General features: G+C 38.5%; 2 protein-coding genes across 5 annotated transcripts in view; one reads left to right on the top strand and one right to left on the bottom strand.

Moving 5' to 3' along the window:
- The window catches only part of PPM1E (protein phosphatase, Mg2+/Mn2+ dependent 1E), a 271,450-nt gene that overhangs the window by 227,952 nt on the left and 24,037 nt on the right, over positions 1-19,461 (top strand). The window contains exons 2-3 of the mRNA XM_004485133.4: positions 7,312-7,430; positions 17,284-17,483. Coding sequence (XP_004485190.2) covers positions 7,312-7,430; positions 17,284-17,483 — 319 coding nt within the window. The remainder of the gene's footprint in view (positions 1-7,311; positions 7,431-17,283; positions 17,484-19,461) is intronic.
- The window catches only part of TRIM37 (tripartite motif containing 37), a 223,966-nt gene continuing 219,069 nt past the window's right edge, over positions 14,565-19,461 (bottom strand). For 2 of the 4 annotated variants that reach the window (XM_071210891.1, XM_071210892.1), the window contains 2 exons: positions 17,723-17,802; positions 14,565-16,175 (listed from right to left, as the gene is read on the bottom strand). In XM_071210891.1, the coding sequence (XP_071066992.1) occupies positions 17,739-17,802 (64 nt within the window). In that variant the 3' untranslated portion in view covers positions 14,565-16,175; positions 17,723-17,738. Of the gene's footprint in view, positions 16,176-17,628; positions 17,803-19,461 lie in introns of those variants that run through there. The other 2 variants (XM_058283891.1, XM_058283895.1) reach the window with 1 other exon arrangement.

The raw sequence follows: 19,461 nt of genomic DNA, 5'->3' as shown, positions 1-19,461 counted from the left end.
CAACTGTGTTTTAACAGGCCGTATAGGTGACTCTGATGCTAGAACTACTGACCTAGCCTCATGTTTTCTTTTTCTTCCCTAAAGATTTATTTATTTCTCTCCCCTTCCTTCCCTGCCGCCCCCCCATTGTCTGCTCTCTGTGTCCATTTGCTGTGTGTTCTTCTGTGTCCGCTTGCATTATCAGGTGGCACTGGGAAACTGTGTCTCTTTTTTTTTTGCGTCATCTTGCGGCATCAGCTCTCTGTGTTGTGGTACCACTCCCAGGCAGGCTGCACTTTTTTCACGCGGGGCAGCTCCCCTTCCCTTGCACGTGGGGTACCCCTATGCAGCATGGCACTCCTTGTGCATGGCAGCACTGCGCGTGGGCCAGCTTACCACATGGGTCAGGAGGCCCTGGGGGATCAAACCCTGGACCCTCCATGTGATAGATGGATGCTCTATCAGTTGAGCCACGTCTGCTTCCCCTCATGTTTTCTTAAGAAACTATCCTCTAGAATGTAAACTCCAAGAAGGCAGGCATTTTTGTCGTCTTTGTTCATATGTAATCCAAGTATCTAGAACAGTGCTTTACATATAGTAGGCCTCAATATGTATTTGTTGATTCAAATCATTAGGTGGGAACTCCCTTAAATTTATTTATTTATCTATTTTTAAAGATTTATTTTTTTTAAATTTATTTCTCTCCCCTTCCCGCCCCCCTGCACCCCCAGTTGTTTGCTCTCTGTGTCCATTCGCTGTGTGTTCTGTGACCGCTTCTATCCTTACCAGCGGCACCGGGAATCTGTGTTTTTCTTTTTGTTACGTTATCTTGTTGTGTCAGCTCTCCGTGTATGCTGTGCCATTTTTGGGCAGGCTGCACTTTCTTTTGCGCTGGGCAGCTCTTCTTATGGGGCGCACTCCTTGCACGTGGGACTCCCCTATGCAGGGGACACCCCTGCGTGGCGTGCGCACTCCTTGCGCACATCAGCACTGTGCATGAGCCAGCTCCACATGGGTCAAGGAGGCCCGGGGTTTGAACCTCGGACCTCCTATGTGGTAGGCGGATGCCCTATCCATTGGGCCAAGTCCACTTCCCTCCTTTAAATTTAGAAAACTACCTGCATCTTACCCATTCTCTTCCTTTCTTTTCCAACTGTGGAAATGTGCGTCATTCTCTCAAAGGTCAGTACTTCTATGTGAGGAACAGATCTCATCCCTTCTTGCCTTCTCAAAAACTTTTCTGCATTACCTCCCCTCTTTCCTCCACTGGTTTCTCTACTAGGTCATTTTATTTAGGTATACAGTCTACATCATCTTATAATAACAACAAACTTCTTATCCCTATATCCCCTTTAAGTTACTGCCTCATTACTGTTTTCCCTTGTTGCAAAACCTCCTTGCCTCACACTCACTAATCAACACATACTAGTCTTTTCTTTTTCATTTTTGTAAATTGTATTTTTTTAAAAATATTCATAGGAATTTAATACATAATAAAGGTAGCATCACAAAGCCGACAGAAACATGACTGGCCATAAATGGTGCTGGAAAAACTGCTTGGGGTAAAAACTGAGTTGTCCTCTGCAAGAAGTGGGGCTGTCAAAGCATTTTAAAAACAATAGAAATCACATAAAAGCCTCTGGACATCAAAAAAAAAAAAAAAACCACAAAAAAGAGCTGGAGGTAAATTTTTTACAATAAATGAAAGATGAACAAAAGATTAATATTCTTAATATATAAAGAACTAGAAATTAGTAAGAAAAAACAGTTCAAAAAATGGTGAAAGAGCAAAAAAAAAGACCAAAACATGGAAGGAAAATGAATGTTAACTTCACTAATATCAAAGAAATATACATTAAAACAATGACATATCACTTTTCACCTATTAAAAGTGGTAAAAAATTAAAAAAAAAAAATACCCAGTACAGGTAAAGATGTTGGCACTCTCATACACTGCTTGAGTGAAGGAACAAATTGGTAATACAAAGCAATGTTCTTTAAAATTGTTACATCCTTTGATCTAGTAATTCCACTGGAATTGGATATTAATCTCCTAAGGAAATAACCAGGCATATAAACAAAGATTTACAAGAATCTTCATCACAAAAAAATGTTACATTAAAAATATGAGGTTCCTGTATACCATCCACCCCCATGCACACCCCTCTCCTCCCACACCATCATCCTCCCTCATCATTGTGGCACACTCACTGCACTCGGTGAATACATTTTGGGGCACTGCTGCACTACTCAGATAATCGTTTACCCTAAAATTCGCACTCTCCCCCATCTAGTCTGCTTTTCACATTCACTATCTGGTGGTTCTTGACAAAGTTACTAATTATTGAAATATATCTTTATTGCTATATAATCCACATATCATAAAAGTTATCCATTCAAAGTGTACAATTCAATGATGTAAGTATATTTGGAATTATTCAACCATCACCACTTCTTTAGAACATTTTTATCACCCCAAAAAGAAATCTTTTTACCATTAGCAGTCACTCCCCTTTCCCTCTGTGGCAGTTTGAGATTATTTTATGAGTTCGAAAGAGAAAGATTATGTTTGTAAACTAATCTATTCCTCTGGGTGTGATACCCTTTGATATATGAAATTCATTTGGGGGTACTTTGTTTAGATTACTTGATAAGATTACGTTGTAGGGCTTTTTATTGGACTACATCAGTGAGGCATTACTCAGGTAGAGTCCCCGTCCCCTTGCTGGGTCTGATATAAAAGGGCACTCACTCAGACAGACACAAAAAGAGAGAGCTCTGCCATTTTTTATCCTGCCATGTTACAAGGCTCAAACAGCTGAGGCCCTGGGGAGACATGAGCCATTTGCCAGGTAGCTTCTAGCTGAAATTTGGAAGCAATCAAAACAGCTGAGCCTGATACAGGAGGCCCTGGAAAGAAACAAGCCCTAGGCCAGGAGAGAAGGGACTACAGGATCACTTAAGCATGAAGGGCCAAGAAGCTGGGCCCACAGAGCTCAAGAGGAAAGGGTGAGCCTGGAGGAGAAGGCGAAACCTGGGCAGAGATCAGTGGCCATCTTTCTTCATCACATGGCAACACGCCACACTCAATAGTAGCTGACTTGGTGAGAAAGCATCTCTTATGGTGCCTCAGTTTGGACTTTCCACGGCCTTCGAACTGTAAGCTTTCAGCTCAAATAAATCCCGTTTATAAAAGTCAAAGGATTTCTTGTACTTTGCGTCAGCAGACTAAGACACCCTCCTAACCTCAGTCCTAGACTACCACTAATATATTTAGTTTCTATAGCTTTGACTTTTCTGCACTTTTCATATAAATCGAACCATATAGTAAGTGGTCTTTTATAACTGGCTTCTTTCAATTTGCATTATGTTTTCAAGGTTCATCTATACACTGTAGCATGTATCAGAACTTCATTCTTTTTTTATAGCTGAATAAAATCCCATTGTATGAATATACCACATTTTATTTATCCATTCATCAGTTGATAAACATTTGATCTATTTTTTTACTATTAAGAATAATGCTGCTATGAACATTCATATACAAGTTTTAGTATAGACAAATGTTTTCATTTGTCTTGAATATGTACCTAGGAGTTGAACTGCTGGGCCATATGATAACTTTGTTTCACATTTTGAGGACCTGCCAAACAGCGGCACCATTTTATATTCCCACCATAATATAAGAGGGTTCCAATTTCTCCACATCCTCACCAACACTTATAGCCATTTCAGTGAAATGGTATCTCATTGTGTTGGTTGATTTGCATTTCCTTAATAGCTAATAATGCTGAGCATCTTTCATGTGCTTACTAGCCATTTGTACATCTTTAGAGAAATGTCTATTTTTAATGCTTTATTTTTAAATTGGGTTCTTTTTTTATTGATTTGTAAGAGTTCTTTATATATTCTAGATATCAGCCCCTTATCAAATGTGATTTGCAAATATTTTCTCCCATTCTGTGGGTTGTCTTTTCACTTTGATGGTATCATTTGCAACACAAAAGCTTTTAATTCTGTTGTAAAGTCACCTATTTTTTGTTGTTGTTGTTGCTTCTTTTAGTGTCATAGCTAAGAAGCCATTTCCTAATCTAAGGCATCAAGATTTACTAACATGTCTTCTTCTAAGAATTTTATAGTTTTACCTCCTGCATTTAGGATTTCAATCCATTTTGAGTTGTTTTGTGTGTAGTGTAAGGAAGGGATCTCACTTGATTCTTTTACGTGTAGGTATACAATTGTCCTAGCACCATTTGTTGAAAGGACTGTTCTTTCCATTTGAGTTGTCTTGGCATCTAATCAATGATGATTTACATATTATCAAATTCAATATTCATTTATCCTTATCTTATTGAACTCTCAGCAGTATTTGACAGAGTTGACCATTCTCTCCTTCAAATACTCTACTCTCTTGGTTCTCATTTTCTTTTCCTTTTTTTTTTTAAGATTTATTTATTTATTTATCCCCACCCCCCCCCCGCCCCGTGCGCCCCATTTGTCTGTTCTCTGTGTCTATCTGCTGTGTGTTCTTCTTTGTCTGCTTCCATTGTTGTCAGCGGCATGGGAATCTGTGTTTCTTTTTGTTGCGTCATCTTGTTGTGTCAGCTCTTTATGTGTGCGACGCCATTCCTGGGTAGGCTGAATTTCTTTCATGCTGGGCAGCTCTCCTTATGGGGTGCACTCCTTGCGCATGGGACTCCCCTGCGTGGGGACACCCCTGTGTGGCAGGGCACTCCTTGCACGCATCAGCACTGCACATGGACCATCTCCACATGGGTCAAGGAAGCCCGGGGTTTGAACTGCAGACCTCCTGTGTGGTAGACAGATGCCCTAACTACTGGGCCAAGTCCGTTTCCCTGGTTCTCATTTTCTTATCTTGCAATTTCTTTTCAGTCTATATGGGTTCCTTATTTTCTACTAAGCTTCTAAATGCTGGGTTTCTAGTTACTATGGCTGCATAACAAATTGCCCCAAAACTTAGAGGCATAAAACAATAATTCATTATGCTCACAGTTTCTTTGGGTCAGAAAAGGCAAAGCAGGGACCACTTATCTCTGTTCCATGATTTCTGTGGTCTCACCTGGAAAATTCAAGCTGAGGACTGGAATTGCCGGAAGATATATCTACTGACATGTTGGGCAGTTGATGGCTATCGGCTGAAGCCTCAGTTCCTATCCTCATGAGCCTGTCTATGTGGTTTCTCCACACAGACTAGTGTGGGCTTCCTCAAAGTATGGTGTCTGAGTTCCAAGAGCAGACACTCTGAAAGAGAAAGCCCGAGGGAAGCACGTAGCCTTTTGCAACCAAACTTCATAAGTCACAGAGCATCACTTTTGCTTTTTGGGGGCTGGGGGAAGGGGTCAAAGTAGTCATTAAATCTCACCCAAGTTCAAGAGTGGGGAAACAGACTCCCCCGCATGATGAAAGGTTCTGTAAGAGCTTATTGGACTGTAAATATTGGTGTGGTCTTTTTAAGAAAACAACTCTGTTCTGATCAGTCTTCTCTGGCCACCAATCCACATCATTCCCACATGCAAAATATACTAACCTCCTCAACCTCCCTTGAGGCCTCCCAAAGTCTCATCCTATTATGGTAGCTGGCACAGGCTTGAGGTCTAGGATCTTACTGGGATCAGGACTAGATGTGGATGAGAGTCTTTGGTTGTAGTTTCTTGAGGATAGCTCCTCAAATATAGTTCCCCTTGATGTGAAAACCTGTCAACTAAAGTGACAAATTATCTGCCTCCCTCTCAGCACTATCCAACATAAAATGGTAATGCATAGGATAACCCTACCATTCCAAAAGGGGAAAAATGGGAGGCAGATAGATGTCACTGATCCATAGCCATTCTTTTTTCTTTATAATTCTCCCTAACTCATCTCTCCAGATCCCATAGCTTTAAATACCATCTACAAAGTTGGTTTGTTTTTTTTTAAGGAGGTACCAGGGATGGAGCCCTGGACATTGTACATGCAAAGCATGCACTCTACCACTGACCTACACCCACCCCATCATCTACAAAGTTGTTTTAAAGTTATATGACTTTTTTTTTTTTTTGAGGTACTGGGATCAGGATTGAACCTAGGACCTCATATGTGGGAGGCCAATGCTCAATCACTGAGTCCCATCAGCTCCCCTGAGTTGGCTCCCTTGTCTGTTTGCTTGTTTGTGTTTTTGCTCATTGTCTGTTTTCTTTAGGAGGCACTGGGAACTGAACCCGAGACCTCCCATGTAGGAGGTGGGCACTCAACTGCTTGAGCCACAACTGCTCCCCATCTATAAAGTTTTGACTTCCAAAATTCCTGACCTCTCTGAGCTCCAGACTAAAATACCTAGTTAATTACCTGACACGTTCACTAGGATATCTCAGAGATATTTCCAATTTAACATGTTAAAATGAATTCTTGTTTTCTACTTTATCTTATTTCCTCGGCAAACCTGTTCTAGTTTCCCCAGCTAGTTGAATGGTTTTACTCTTTAACTGGTTGCTCACACTAAAACTCAGGACTCCGCTTTAATTCTGTTCTCTTCCTCAGCTTTATATCTAATTAGCAGCAAATTCTACACTTTTCTGCCCTTCAAAATATACTCAAAATTTTTTTTCATCTCACATGGATTACAACAACCTCTTTATTGGTCACCCTGCTTCAGTGCTCTTTTATAGTTTCTTTGGTGCACCAGTCAACATAATATTGTAAGCCATATGACTGGTTGTGGCATTTCTTGCTTACAACCTTCAGTGACTTCCCACTGCACTTTGAGAAATATCCACATTCCTTACCATAGTCTAAAGGCCCTTATGACTGGCCTTTGCCTCTCCCTCTGACCTTTTCCCTTGCCACCTTCCCCCTCACCTTCTATGCTTCATCTCCTCTAGGCTTCTTTAAGTTCCTTGAGCACACCAAGCTCTCAAAAAGGGCCTGTACACATGCTATTCCCTCTGCCTGGAATATTCTCTCCCAACTTCCCACCTCCACATGACTGAGTCTTTCTCATCCTTCAAGGTATGGCATTCTTGACCATCCTATCTAAGTAGCCCCTCTATATTATTCTCTATAATTGTACTCTGTTTGTTTCCTTTTCAGAACATCTCAAATTTAACTTATATCCTTATTTATCATCAGTCTCTCTAATTAGACTGTAAGCCCCACTAGATCAGGGGCTGGTCTATTATTCACCCAGTGCCTAGCAGATAATATGCACTCAATAAATATTTGTTCAATATTGTTTAAAGGTATAATTTTGTTTTGACATAATATATTAAGAAGCAATTATTGTTAAAGGAAGTACTTCTAATTCTTGCTGAATATAGTATATTATTTTTCTTCCAGTAATTGCCCTTCCTTTTTGGCTGCTGCTTTAGCCAGAGCCACATCAGATGAAGTCCTCCAGAGTGATCTTTCTGCACATTATATACCAAAGGAAATGGATGGCACAGAAGGGACTGTGGGTGAGTGCCTCCGTACATAATTTGTTTAAAAATATTAAAATCTTCTCTTGTTTTATGATGCACAGAAAATGTCTGGAAATACTACATCCGATATCATTTACCCACTGGTTGATTATATACTGATAGAAAGAAAAAACCAGTAAAACTAATATTTAAATATCAGTAAAAGGAAGGAAGAGGAGAAAAAAAATATAGGTTTGTTATGAAAAATGTAGAGTGGTATATGAAAGGTAATTGGAGCAAAAGGAGATTGTTATAAATAATATCTGGATGCAAAGAATGAAGTGGGGAAAGTGAAGACACAACAGAAACAAGAATATATGTGAGAAAAATCCATTTAAAAATTTTAGAATACCTTTAAGAATCCAAGTAAAAAATCAGATATAAAAATTTAAGAAATCTCTTGTAACAAAACTTCTCATTAATGATATTAAATTTTATATCTAATAATAAATAGAGCTCTTTAAGACAGATATGTCATCTATGATTTAATTGGATGGATCACTGTACATTTTTTCCCAGTACATTTTATGTACTGTACATTCACTGTACATTTTATGAAGCTCTACGTATTAATGAAAGTATACTTATTAGTATATTAGGCTTATTGATATTTGATAGGGTCTCAAGAAATACTGCTTTTCTTAAAAATAGGGAATTGCTATTCAAAATTAAGAAATTTTAATATTTCTTGCTATTCATTCTATTTTTAGTATTTGCCTTTATACTTGGTTGTATGAGGAACATAGCATATATTAATGAATCAGAGTAGCTAGATTCTAGACAATGTGAGGTAGATATACAAGTAAACATTCCTGTTCTTTCTTTATCTCTAAATTGCTTTTATTTTTTTGGCAGAAAATGGGCAAGGCATGAATCTCTCGCTTGTTTTTACTGATAGTAATTGATTCACCTGGGACCAAAATTGTTTCAGAGTCAAGTTGGATGGAATTCCTGCTACAGTGCATAAGCATTGGTCTTTCCTTTGGCACTGATGCATAGACTAAAAGCACTGTAATGAAATAAGGAGGGAGATTAAACTCTGGTTCACTGCAGTCAATGATGGCTGACTCAGCTCCAGCTCTGTACAATGACATTAACGACTGATGAGTAATGTACAGCTGTGAGGGGGTGGATTGCTACTTTGGACAGTTTTCTCTTTTTTTGTACCTCTTTATAATTTTGTATTATTTTTCCATTTCAAGCAGTAATTATTTACATATTGATGCTCTACATTGCTTCCTGCAGTAGGAAAATATTTAATGAAGCAAAATTGAATTGTTGTTGTCCATCATATTTTGAAAGAATTTTTTTATCTCCCCCCATATAATAGCAAAAATGAAATAAGGATTTTTCTTTTGGTGTAGGTATCATTAGTCATTCTGATTATATATTTTTCCAAGAGATTACCCAATAATGTCTCTATACCATTATTGTGAATCAGACTGATCTATAATTCTAACCATTTGCAAACCATTAATCTATTTAACCCAAATCACTCAGTGTAACTTTTACTGAGGAGAATCTTTACAGGGCATATTGTGTTTGTCCATACATCTGATTGGCAAAATGAGCATACTGCATAAAGCCTGTTGTGATCGGCTTAAACGCTATGAAGTACCCACTTATTGCCTTTTGTCTCTCTTCTCGGTTGTTTCTGGAAACAGACATTTTATTTTAAAATCCTTAACTTAAAAGTTATTTTCATTAGTTTACCTCATCCCTAATAGAATGTTTTAGAAGTCACCTTGTGTATCATTTTCAAGTTTGGCAGATACAACTACAGTCCAGACAACCTAAAACCAATTTGAAATATCCCTTCATAAAAATTAGAAACAGGAAGGGAGAAATGGCCACTTACACTGTGTAAATTAAAATAATTATGGAAAGTTTGTTTAAATAGATTTGAAAACCTGGATATTTTCTAGAAAAATATAAATTAGCAAAGTTTACCTAAGAAGAAAAAGACTGAGAAAATTGTCAAGGAGCTATCTCCCCTAAAAGGAAAAGAGCCAAGTGACTCCTCTCATAGATGAACATTTTCCAAGAAACAAATAATTCCAATGCTTTTTCAAATGAATGCCCCAACATATACAGAGAAAGAGGAAACATTTGCATACTATAACGCTGATACCAAAATCTGCCTAAGACCCAGGCCAGATGGCAGAATGAAAAGCTTCAAGGTTCCATCACCTCACAGAAGCTTTGAACAACCAGCAGGAATTGGCAAAAACATCTAATAGTTACAGAAGCAGATATAGGATTGCAATAACAAGGCGAGTGCTGAATCAAGAAAAAGTCCACTTAAAAGCAGTAGGATTTTGTGGCACCCTGCATGGTCTCTCTTCCACCTCTTGACTGCCCATGCTTCTACTGTGCATCCCTGGTCCAAGTTCTAGAGGGAGCAGAGTAACCCTTGCACACATACTGGGAGCGATGTGTCCAGCTGAATCTATATGGTGGTAGCCTGAGGGTCTTTACGTACTAGAACTTGTCCTTCACGTAGAGGTGGCTCACCAAGCTCTCATACAGGATGTTATGGGAAAGCAGTCAAGTTGTGCTGCCTGGAGCAAGGACTTGCTGGTTGCAGGAATTAAGTACAGTGTCTGGAACCGTGAGGAAACTGTTTCCTAGGGAAGAGAGCACACTTGTATCCATGTAAATGGGGGAATTCCTAGGACCACACATGCATGCCCAGGACAAGAAGCATGTACAAAGAATTGGGGAGACTCCTAAACTTTGGCCTATTGCTATTCTCCAGACTTTATTGTAAGGATAAGTTCTGAAGAACATTCACACAGGTCAATCAGCAAAGACTGGGAGAGATCATTCCCCTTCCCTTTTGGTTAGGTTTTAGAATTCAAGGAAAACTTTTCTTAAAAAATTAATTAATTAATTTTCTCTTTCCATTTTAAAAAAAATTAAAGTTAATAGATCACAAAGAATGTTACATTAAAAAACATAAAAAAACAAAAAACTTTAGAGGTTTCCATATAACCCACTCCCCACCCCATCATTTTTGTAAATTGTATTTTTTTGAAGATATATACATCACACACAAAAAAGTTACATTAAAAAATAAAAGGGAAGCGGACTTGGCCCAGTGGTTAGGGCATCCGTCTACCACATGGAGGTCTGTGGTTCAAATCCCAGGCCTCCGTGACCCATGTGGAGCTGGCCCATGCGCAGTGCTGATGCGCGCAAGGAGTGCACCCCGTAAGGAGAGCCGCTCAGCGCGAAAGAAAGTGCAGCCTGCCCAAGAATGGCGCTGCACACACAGAGAGCTGACACACCAAGATGACGCAACAAAAAGAAACACAGATTCCTTGCCGCTGACAAGAACAGAAGCAGACAAAGAAAAACACGCAGCAAATAGACAGAGAGAGCAGACAACTGGGGCAGGGGTGGTTGGGGGGGAAGGGGAGAGAAATAAATAAATGTTAAAAAATATAAATAAATAAAAGAGGTTCCTAAATACCCCCCAACCCCCCCACCCCACTCCTCCCTCACCAACAACCTCCCTCATCATTGTGGCACACTCATCGCACTCAGTGAACACATTTTGGGGCACTGCGGCACCACACAGATAATAGTTTACCCTGTAATCTGCACTCTTGCCCAGTACATTCAGTGGGTTATGGCAGGATATATAAAGTCCAGCATCTGACCCTGCAATCTCATTAAGGACAACTCAAAATTCCAAAAATGCTCCCACATCACATCTTTTACCCTCTCCCTTAACACCAGCTGGGTATAAACTTAAGGTAGAGATGCTGGAGAGCCAAATTACAGTGATAACACATGAAAATATCAAAATGTCCAAGTTTCAACAAAATTCTAAATATTAGAAGAAACAGGTAGTGAAAGATGAAAGCATTAGAAATCATCAATGAGGAGGATCAGACCTAGGACAATTCAGACAAAGACTTTAAAAAACTGGTCCTTGGGAAACGGATGTGGCTCAAGCAACTGGGCTCCTGTCTACCATATGGGAGGTCAAGGGTTTGATTTCTGGGGCCACCTGGTGAAGGCAGACTGGCCCGCTTGATGAGTTGGCCCATGTGGAGTGCGGGCCTGAGTGGAGTGCTGTCCCATGTGGCAAGCTGGCCTGAGCAGAAAGCTGGCACAGCAAGATAACACAACAAAAAGAGACACAGAGGAGAGACAATAAGAGACACAGCAGACCAGGGAGCAAGAGATTGAGCACCTCTTTGCCTCTCCAGGAGTTCCTGGGATTGGTTCCCAGTGCCACCTAAAGAGAAGACAAGCAGACCCAGAATGCACAATGAATGGACAGAGAGCAGACAATTGGGGGCGGGGGGAGATAAATAAAGCTTAAAAAAAAAAAACTGGTCCTAAATATGCTCAAAGAGCTGAAGGAAAACATGGACAGAGAATTTTTAAAAATCAGGAAAATGGTATATGAACACAAAAAGAATATCAATAGAGAGATGAACATTATGAAAAGGAACCAAACATAGCTGAAGATCACAATAAAAGAAATTAAAAATTCCTTAGAGGGGTTCAAAAACAGAAATGTCAGAAGAATAAATGAACTTGAAAGTAAGAAAATTTAAACCATCCAGTCTAAGGAACAAAAAGAATGAAAAAAAGTGAACTGAGGGAAGCGGATTTGGCTCAACTGATAGAGCGTCTGCCTACCACATGGTAGGTCCAGGGTTCAAACCCCGGGCCTCCTGATCCATGTGGTGAGCTGGCCCACGTGCAGTGCTAACACATGCAAGAAGTGCCGTGCCACACAGGGGTGTCCCCTGCATAGGGGAGCCCCACGCACAAGGAGTGCGCCCTGTAAGGAGAGCCACCCTGTGCGAAAAAGTGCATCCTCCCTAGAAGTGGCGCCACATAGAGAGCTGATGCACCAAGATGACACAACAAAAGAGACAAAGATTCCTGGTGCCACTGACAAGAATACAAGCGGACACAGAAGAACACACAGTGAATGGACACAGAGAGCAGACAACTGGGGGGGTGGGGGGGAGGAAGAAATAAATTTTTAAAAAGTGAACAGAGCCTGAGGAGACTGTGGGATACCACCAAGTACACCAAAATACACATAGAAGAAAGAGAGAAAAGAGCAGAGCGAATTTTCAAAGAAATGGCTGAAAACTTCCAAAATGTAATGAAAGACATCAATATACACATCCCTCCCTCAAGATACTCAACAAAAGCCAAATATGATAAATCCAAATAAACCTGTATCGTGCTGTGCTATAAGCAAACAGTTGAATGTCAAAGATAGAGAATTCTGAAAGCCATAAGAGAGAAGTAACATGCCATATATAAGGAACCCTCAATAACATTAAGTTAATGTTATTAAGTGTTGATGTCTCACAGGAAACGGAGGAGGCAAAGGCAGTGGGAAGGCATATTTAAATACTGATGACAAAATCTACCAGGCAAAACTCATTCAAAAATGAGGGAAGACATTCCCAGATAAACAAAAGCTGAGGGACTTTGTCACCACTAGACCAACCCTACAAGAGATGCTAAAGGGAATTCTGTAAGATTGAAAGTCAGACAACTGACCGAAGTCACATAAAGAAATAAAGATCTCAGATAAAGATAATGACATGGGGAAATATAAATACTAGTACTAATATATTTTTGTACCTCCACTTTTACTCCCTAAAGAGTCTAAGATGCAAATACATAAGATGTAATGAATCTACAGTTTTGGAAACATAATGCATAAATATATAATTTGTGATAAAAACTACACAAATCTTGGTATAGGAACATAGTTTATATGGCCATGTTTTCTTTCCCTTCCAAGTTCACTGACTTTGGGCCTCTGCTGCTTCCTATGTCTTCTTTTTCCACCTGACTTTAACTCAGTTTATAAAGGACTCCAGTAATCTGGATTAAAGCCCAACCTAATTTAGCTTGGCCACACCCTAAATGAAATAATATCTTTAAGAGATCTTATTTACAATGGGTTCATTCTAACCATAATGCAGACCAAGACATGTCCAAACTGGGGTACACAATTCAATCCACATCTACGGTGGTGAGAGTACAGCAACAATGTGAATGTTACTAATCCCATTGAATGGTAAATTTGGGAGGGGTTGGAATGGAAAGAATAATGTTGTATGTATTTCTACAATTTAAAAAAAAGAGAAGGTAAAGAGAGAATGACAATTAAATGCATGGTACCGGATGGAGTCTTCAAATGGAGTAGAAAGGGTCAAAGGATATTATTAGGACATTAAAAATTGGAATACAGGATGGAAGTTTTATATTAATGTTAAATTTATTGCCCTTGATAACTTCACTTCAGGTGAGTACATAAGTGAACAATCTTCTCACTAGGACATATACATAGAAGTATTATGTGCCCAAGGAGTATGTCTGCAACCTGCTCTCAAATGTTGAAAGAGAAAGGTAGGAAGGAAAGTTGGGGGTGGGGAGAGGAGAGGAAGAAAGGAGAGAAAAGAAAGATGGAATGATATGGCAAAGGTGGCAAAATATTAAAATTGGTGGATCTGGGTATCATGGTTAGGGTGAGTGTATGATGAGGTTTGTAATTTTGCAATTGTCCCATAAGTTTGAAATTCTTCAAAAATAAGTTAAAAAAAAAAAAACCTACCCAAGACAAAACTTTTGGGAAATGAGAGACTAGTTTTAGTAATCCATGTGAAAAACCTTAAGTAATAAATTTGTATATAGAATACAATAGTTATAACAGTTTATTCAATGAGTATTTTATTGAGGGTCTACCATATATCAGCATTGTGCTGGTGAAACAGCAATGAATAAAACAAAAATTCTGGGAACTCTATTAACATATATTAATGAGCAAAGGGGAAAAAAATCACAATATCTACAGATACCAAAAGCAGCATTTGCTAAAATGAAATATCCACTACTAATTAAAAAAAATTATTTTTTAATTAAAAAAAAAAAATCAGAGCTTATCAACTCTCAACAGGACCACCTCTCCCCTCCCCCAGATGGCTCCCTTGTCTTTTGCTTGTTGTTTTTGTTCGTTGTCTGCTTGTTGTTTTTGTTATCTGTTTGTTTCTTCATTAGGAGGCACCAGGGACCAAACCCAGGACCTCCCATGTGGGAGGTGGGCACCCAACTGCTTGAGCCACATCCACTCCCTGCTTGTTTGTTTTTTTGTTTTTTTTTTCTTGCTATCTGCTCTTTGTTTGCTCATTATTTTTGCTGGTTGTCTGTTCATTGCTTGTCTTCTTTAGGAAGCACTGGGACCAAACCTGGGACCTCCCATGTGAGAGGTGGGTGCCCAACTGTCTGAGCTACATCTGCTCCCAAGATTCTTAATAAAAGAGAACAGATGGAGTCATCTTGGACATGGTAGGACAAAATCTGGCTTAAATTAAAATTTAGCATTTAAGCTTAATGGTGATGAGGAATTCCCATCGTATCACTCAATAATTTTTTGGCTGCAAGTGACCACACACAACTCAAATTGGCTTCAGCAAAAGAGAACTTATTGGCTACCCTACAGGTTTAGGGCTGACTTCAAGGACAGCTAGATTCAGTGAATCATAGGATGTCATCCAAACCTGGCTTCTCTCTAACTCTCAGCTCATTTCTCCCCTATTTTAATTGTATATTCAGGCTCTATGTAATGAAAAGATGGTTGCTAAGAATACCAGGTTGCCATTTGCCCAGGGATCATTTTAAACAGGGAAAAGAGTAGCTTTTCTCAGCTGTTCTTACATAAGTCCCAGGATTTACTTCAATTGGCCATCTTGGATCATTTCCCATTCCTGAACCAGTCACTATGGTCAGAGTTTAATCTGTACCAATACTGTCCAAGTCAGGGCAATGATGGAAAGTTTGTCTGCATTGTCCAATATGGTAGCCACTAGTCACACATGGTTATTTAGCACTTGAAATACAACTAATGCAGCCAAGGACCTGAATTTTTATTTTATTTTAACTAACTTAAATTTAAATAGCTACATGTGCCTAGTTAGCTGCCTTACTGGACAGTGCATGTATATAGAATAAAAATAACATATCAAAGAATGATATAAAGGTTTATATTATTATCTGGGAATTCAGCTATCCTGTTAGCTAATATCAGTTATTTGTTTCACCCCATTCCAACTTCCCTCAATGTTTGTAAAATGACTTGATTGTTCGACAATTCTCTGTTGTGACTGAGTCAAATGATGACACATCCATCTCTGGGTCTACATTTGGGAGCCCATGCTGCTGCTGAGACCACTGCTTGCAGTGATTAAGTCAGGCATTGTTAGCAGAAAGAGACAGTTGATCGCAGGTGATGCTTTAAAAATAAATAAATTGCAGTTGCTCAAAACCATCACAACTGGGTTATTTATTGGTCTCAGTCTCCCTCTTGTATACACCTCCTCTGGCTGTATTTGCTCTTAGAATTTCGTTTCTTTCAGCTATACCCTTGATTTTCAGTTACACAAAAATGTTAAGAGGACAAAGCTGCAAAACATGATTTACCACCTTGTACTATGTTAATGAGGGAAAAAGCCACAAAGACCTTGAGGTCAGCTTTCTGAAAAGTCATTTTTAAAAATAATTTTGAATGGGAAAACAGGTAAAATATAGTCACAGATCAAGGTAAAGGCAAGGCTAGGAATAGAAAATGGGAATCCAAGTTGCCAGGCTGTTCTAGAACATAAAATCTCTCTTCTTTGGGATTTGTGTTCTAGATTGGAAGAGATGTGCAGTCAAGCCCATCTGGAAGACATTTCTCAGGCTGTCAGGCTATGTCTAAATTAATAAAGCAAAGAAAAAATTAGGAGAATTCTAAAATTTTTTTAACCTGGGAGAGAGGAGGAACCTCTAAAATACTGTCCTGAGAAACCCTAACCTCCCTTTGTTATTTCAATACCTGCAATCTGCCTGGAGGCCGATTTGAGTGGCACACTAAATGATGTGAGATATAATCTCTTCAATTCCATTTAAGTCCCCTGCTTAAAAGGAATACACATCAGTCCATCCAATTCACAAACGGAGGCAAGTCTACTGTGCTTAATAGGTCAAGTAGCAGACTCCATACTCTAGAGCAGGGGTTCTTAACCAGGGGTCTGTGAGCTTGAACTGAAATTCAAAACAACGTTATTCTTATGGGGATATGTTGGTGTGGATGTGACATATTTATTGAATAATACACAGTATAGTATGGACTTAGTAAGGAGTCCGTGGTTTTCACCTGACTGGCAAAGGGGTTGGTGGAACAAAAAGATTAAGAACCCCTGCTCTAGAGTGAAATATCCTATTTGTGTTGCTTCTTTGCTTGCTATCTCCTTTTTCCTATGCAGAGTCACACACAGACAGAAATATAAGTAATTTTTTTCCTTACAAAAATGTAAGACTTCTAACTCACTTGCTGACCAATACCACAAAACCTTATTTCTATAGACTGTAAACTATGTTTTCATACGTCATTCATATTCCAATTAGTTGGATAGTCACTGTTCATATTTCAGTCATTATTCCAAACATAGGAGGCTTGGCTCTCCAGTTGATAACCATGGCAGCCAACTAAAATGGCACTGGTGCTCTGAACTGGAGAGCAGTGGCCAGAACAGTAAGCTCCCAGGCTGGAGGGAATCAAGCCTAGAAGTAGATCCATCCAGGCCAGAGGTCTTCTCCTCATGATATATGGATAGCTTGTGGCAGCTGCTGGCTGATACTTTTCTACTAGATTAGCTGTCATTTTCTCTCTTTAGAAGAAGCATTTCATTTCTCTTGAGAAGGATTAATTTTTCCTACTAAGGAAAAGCTTGACTAAGGTGACCTACTATCTTTACCAAGCAAGCAAGTGAAAAGCAGTTTACAAGGCTCTTGATTGGGGATTTCTGTGTTTCTTTCACAGAGATTGAGACAGTGAAATTGGCCCGTTCTGTCTTCAGCAAACTACACGAGATTTGCTGCAGCTGGGTGAAAGACTTCCCTCTCCGCAGGAGACCCCAGCTCTATTATGAGACATCAATCCATGCCATCAAAAACATGCGCAGGAAAATGGAGGACAAACATGTCTGCATTCCTGACTTTAATATGCTCTTCAACCTAGAGGTAAAGGGCACTTTCAGAGAGCCAATAAGATTTAAAACACAAAACAAAAACCTTCATGGCCCTGTTAGAAAAAGAGAACTTCTAATATATTTCTAATAGTATCTCTGATAGATTAGATTTGGGACAAAAAGTTAAACGGAACAAATTTATTTTAGACAACAGAAAGAACTATTTATTTTATATATTATTTTGATAGGTATTGTTTCAGATGTTCAAAATTAGGGGGGAAGATCTCTTACGTTGTCTCTGGGACACTCAGTTCTTCTCCATGGAGGCAATGGAAGTTACTACTTTCTTGTATAATCCCTCCAGAGCTATTCTAAAAACATACAAGCAAAAAGGGAAAGTATTATAACTCAATAAAAGCCATTTCTTAAGTAAACTATTTCTATAGTATAATTAAATGGGGTTTATTAAATTCTCACATTACTGTGTTGCTGAAATAACACAAAACAAACATAAAAGAACGAAATTGAGGCAGAAACTTTTCTGATTTCATGTGATTTTCTTTTTAAAATTTTGGTCTTTGAGCTAGGAAAGTAGCTGGAATTACATTTCATGAATCTCTGTGACTGACAAATTGGATCCAAATGAGCCTTGTCAGCTTAATAACCATTTTCTTGTCATCTTCTTTTACTTTTTCTATTAAATGTAGTATGTTAATGCAAACAGAGGTAGGTTTGTTTCCTTTGCCTGTCACTTGCCTCTTTTCTTCATTCAAATCCATAACTTAAAAATTACAATGTAGTAATTTTTACAAAGCAAAATATTTCCTTCTTTTAGCAGTTAAATTTAGATTTGAGCCGTCAAGGTCTAATCAGCAGTGATGGTGGGTTGATAATTGGTGTTTATATTATAAAGATAGATCAGCTGTTATCTTTGTTTCCAAACATTACCATGCCCTTGCAAACGTAACCCAAACGACTGTCAGGTGATAAACAGACCCTATCTCACTAGCCACCTGGAAATTATGAAGATTATACTCAGGTTTAAGGGCATTATTACTGTTTGTTGACCTAATTTTTATTTTGCCTCTAATTTCAAAATCAGTTCAAAGGCCTGAGTCTGAAAGGAGCACTTTGCTATCATGAAACGAAGCTTTGAGGGCAATTTGGCAACATATGATTAGAACCTTATAAATTTTCACACCCTTTGATCTGGTAATTTCACTTTTAATTCTTTATCATATGGAAACAGAAGTGCAGAAAAAGTCTTGCACATATATTTTGACATAAATTGATATGTTTTGTTTTTCACAGCATTGTAATAATAAAATATGGAGATGCCCCAAAATATTAAATAACAGGAACGATAACTGATATGCTAATAAGATACATATCATATTCATTTAAAGAAGATCTTTGAATAAAAAGGACATGGGGAAATACTAATGATATGGTAAATGAAAAAAATAGGACATAAAATTCTATGTACATTGTGATCCTAATTTTATATACACATACGTACAGAATAGAGACTGGTTATTTATGGAAGGATTTTAGTGGTATTCATTTCCTTCTTCACACTTATTAGTCCAAATAAACACATGGTTTTATAATGGGAAAAATCAGGAAATGTTACTTTTCAAAAAGAAGCGACAGAATTTTTTTAAGCAATCCCCTTGGCTCCTTTCTGCTTTGTCTGATGATATACTGTTTAAGAATCTTCCCACCAGTTCTTACATTGCTTAAAGTTATACTCTCATCTCCCTCATAAAACTATTATAGCTACCACCCCCCATTTGTAATAATCCCACATCAGCTCACTCATTATTTTAAAACTACTAGGATATGACAATATTTTTCAATTTTGACCACTATACTTCCCAAATGAGTTGTCTAAAAATGAGGACTGCTTCAGTACATGTAAAATTTCTATATATCAGGACTTCTAGACAATTGTTTAATCAGTTAAATCTCCAGTAACATACAGGTGGTGTTGACTAAATTACTAAATTAACAAATTTTAAAGTCTGTAT

Source organism: Dasypus novemcinctus, chromosome 21 (genome assembly GCF_030445035.2).
Source record: "Dasypus novemcinctus isolate mDasNov1 chromosome 21, mDasNov1.1.hap2, whole genome shotgun sequence".
In the NCBI taxonomy this organism is placed as follows: domain Eukaryota; kingdom Metazoa; phylum Chordata; class Mammalia; order Cingulata; family Dasypodidae; genus Dasypus; species Dasypus novemcinctus.
Note: the sequence above shows the minus strand (reverse complement) of the source record. Positions and strands in the feature narration are given on the sequence as shown.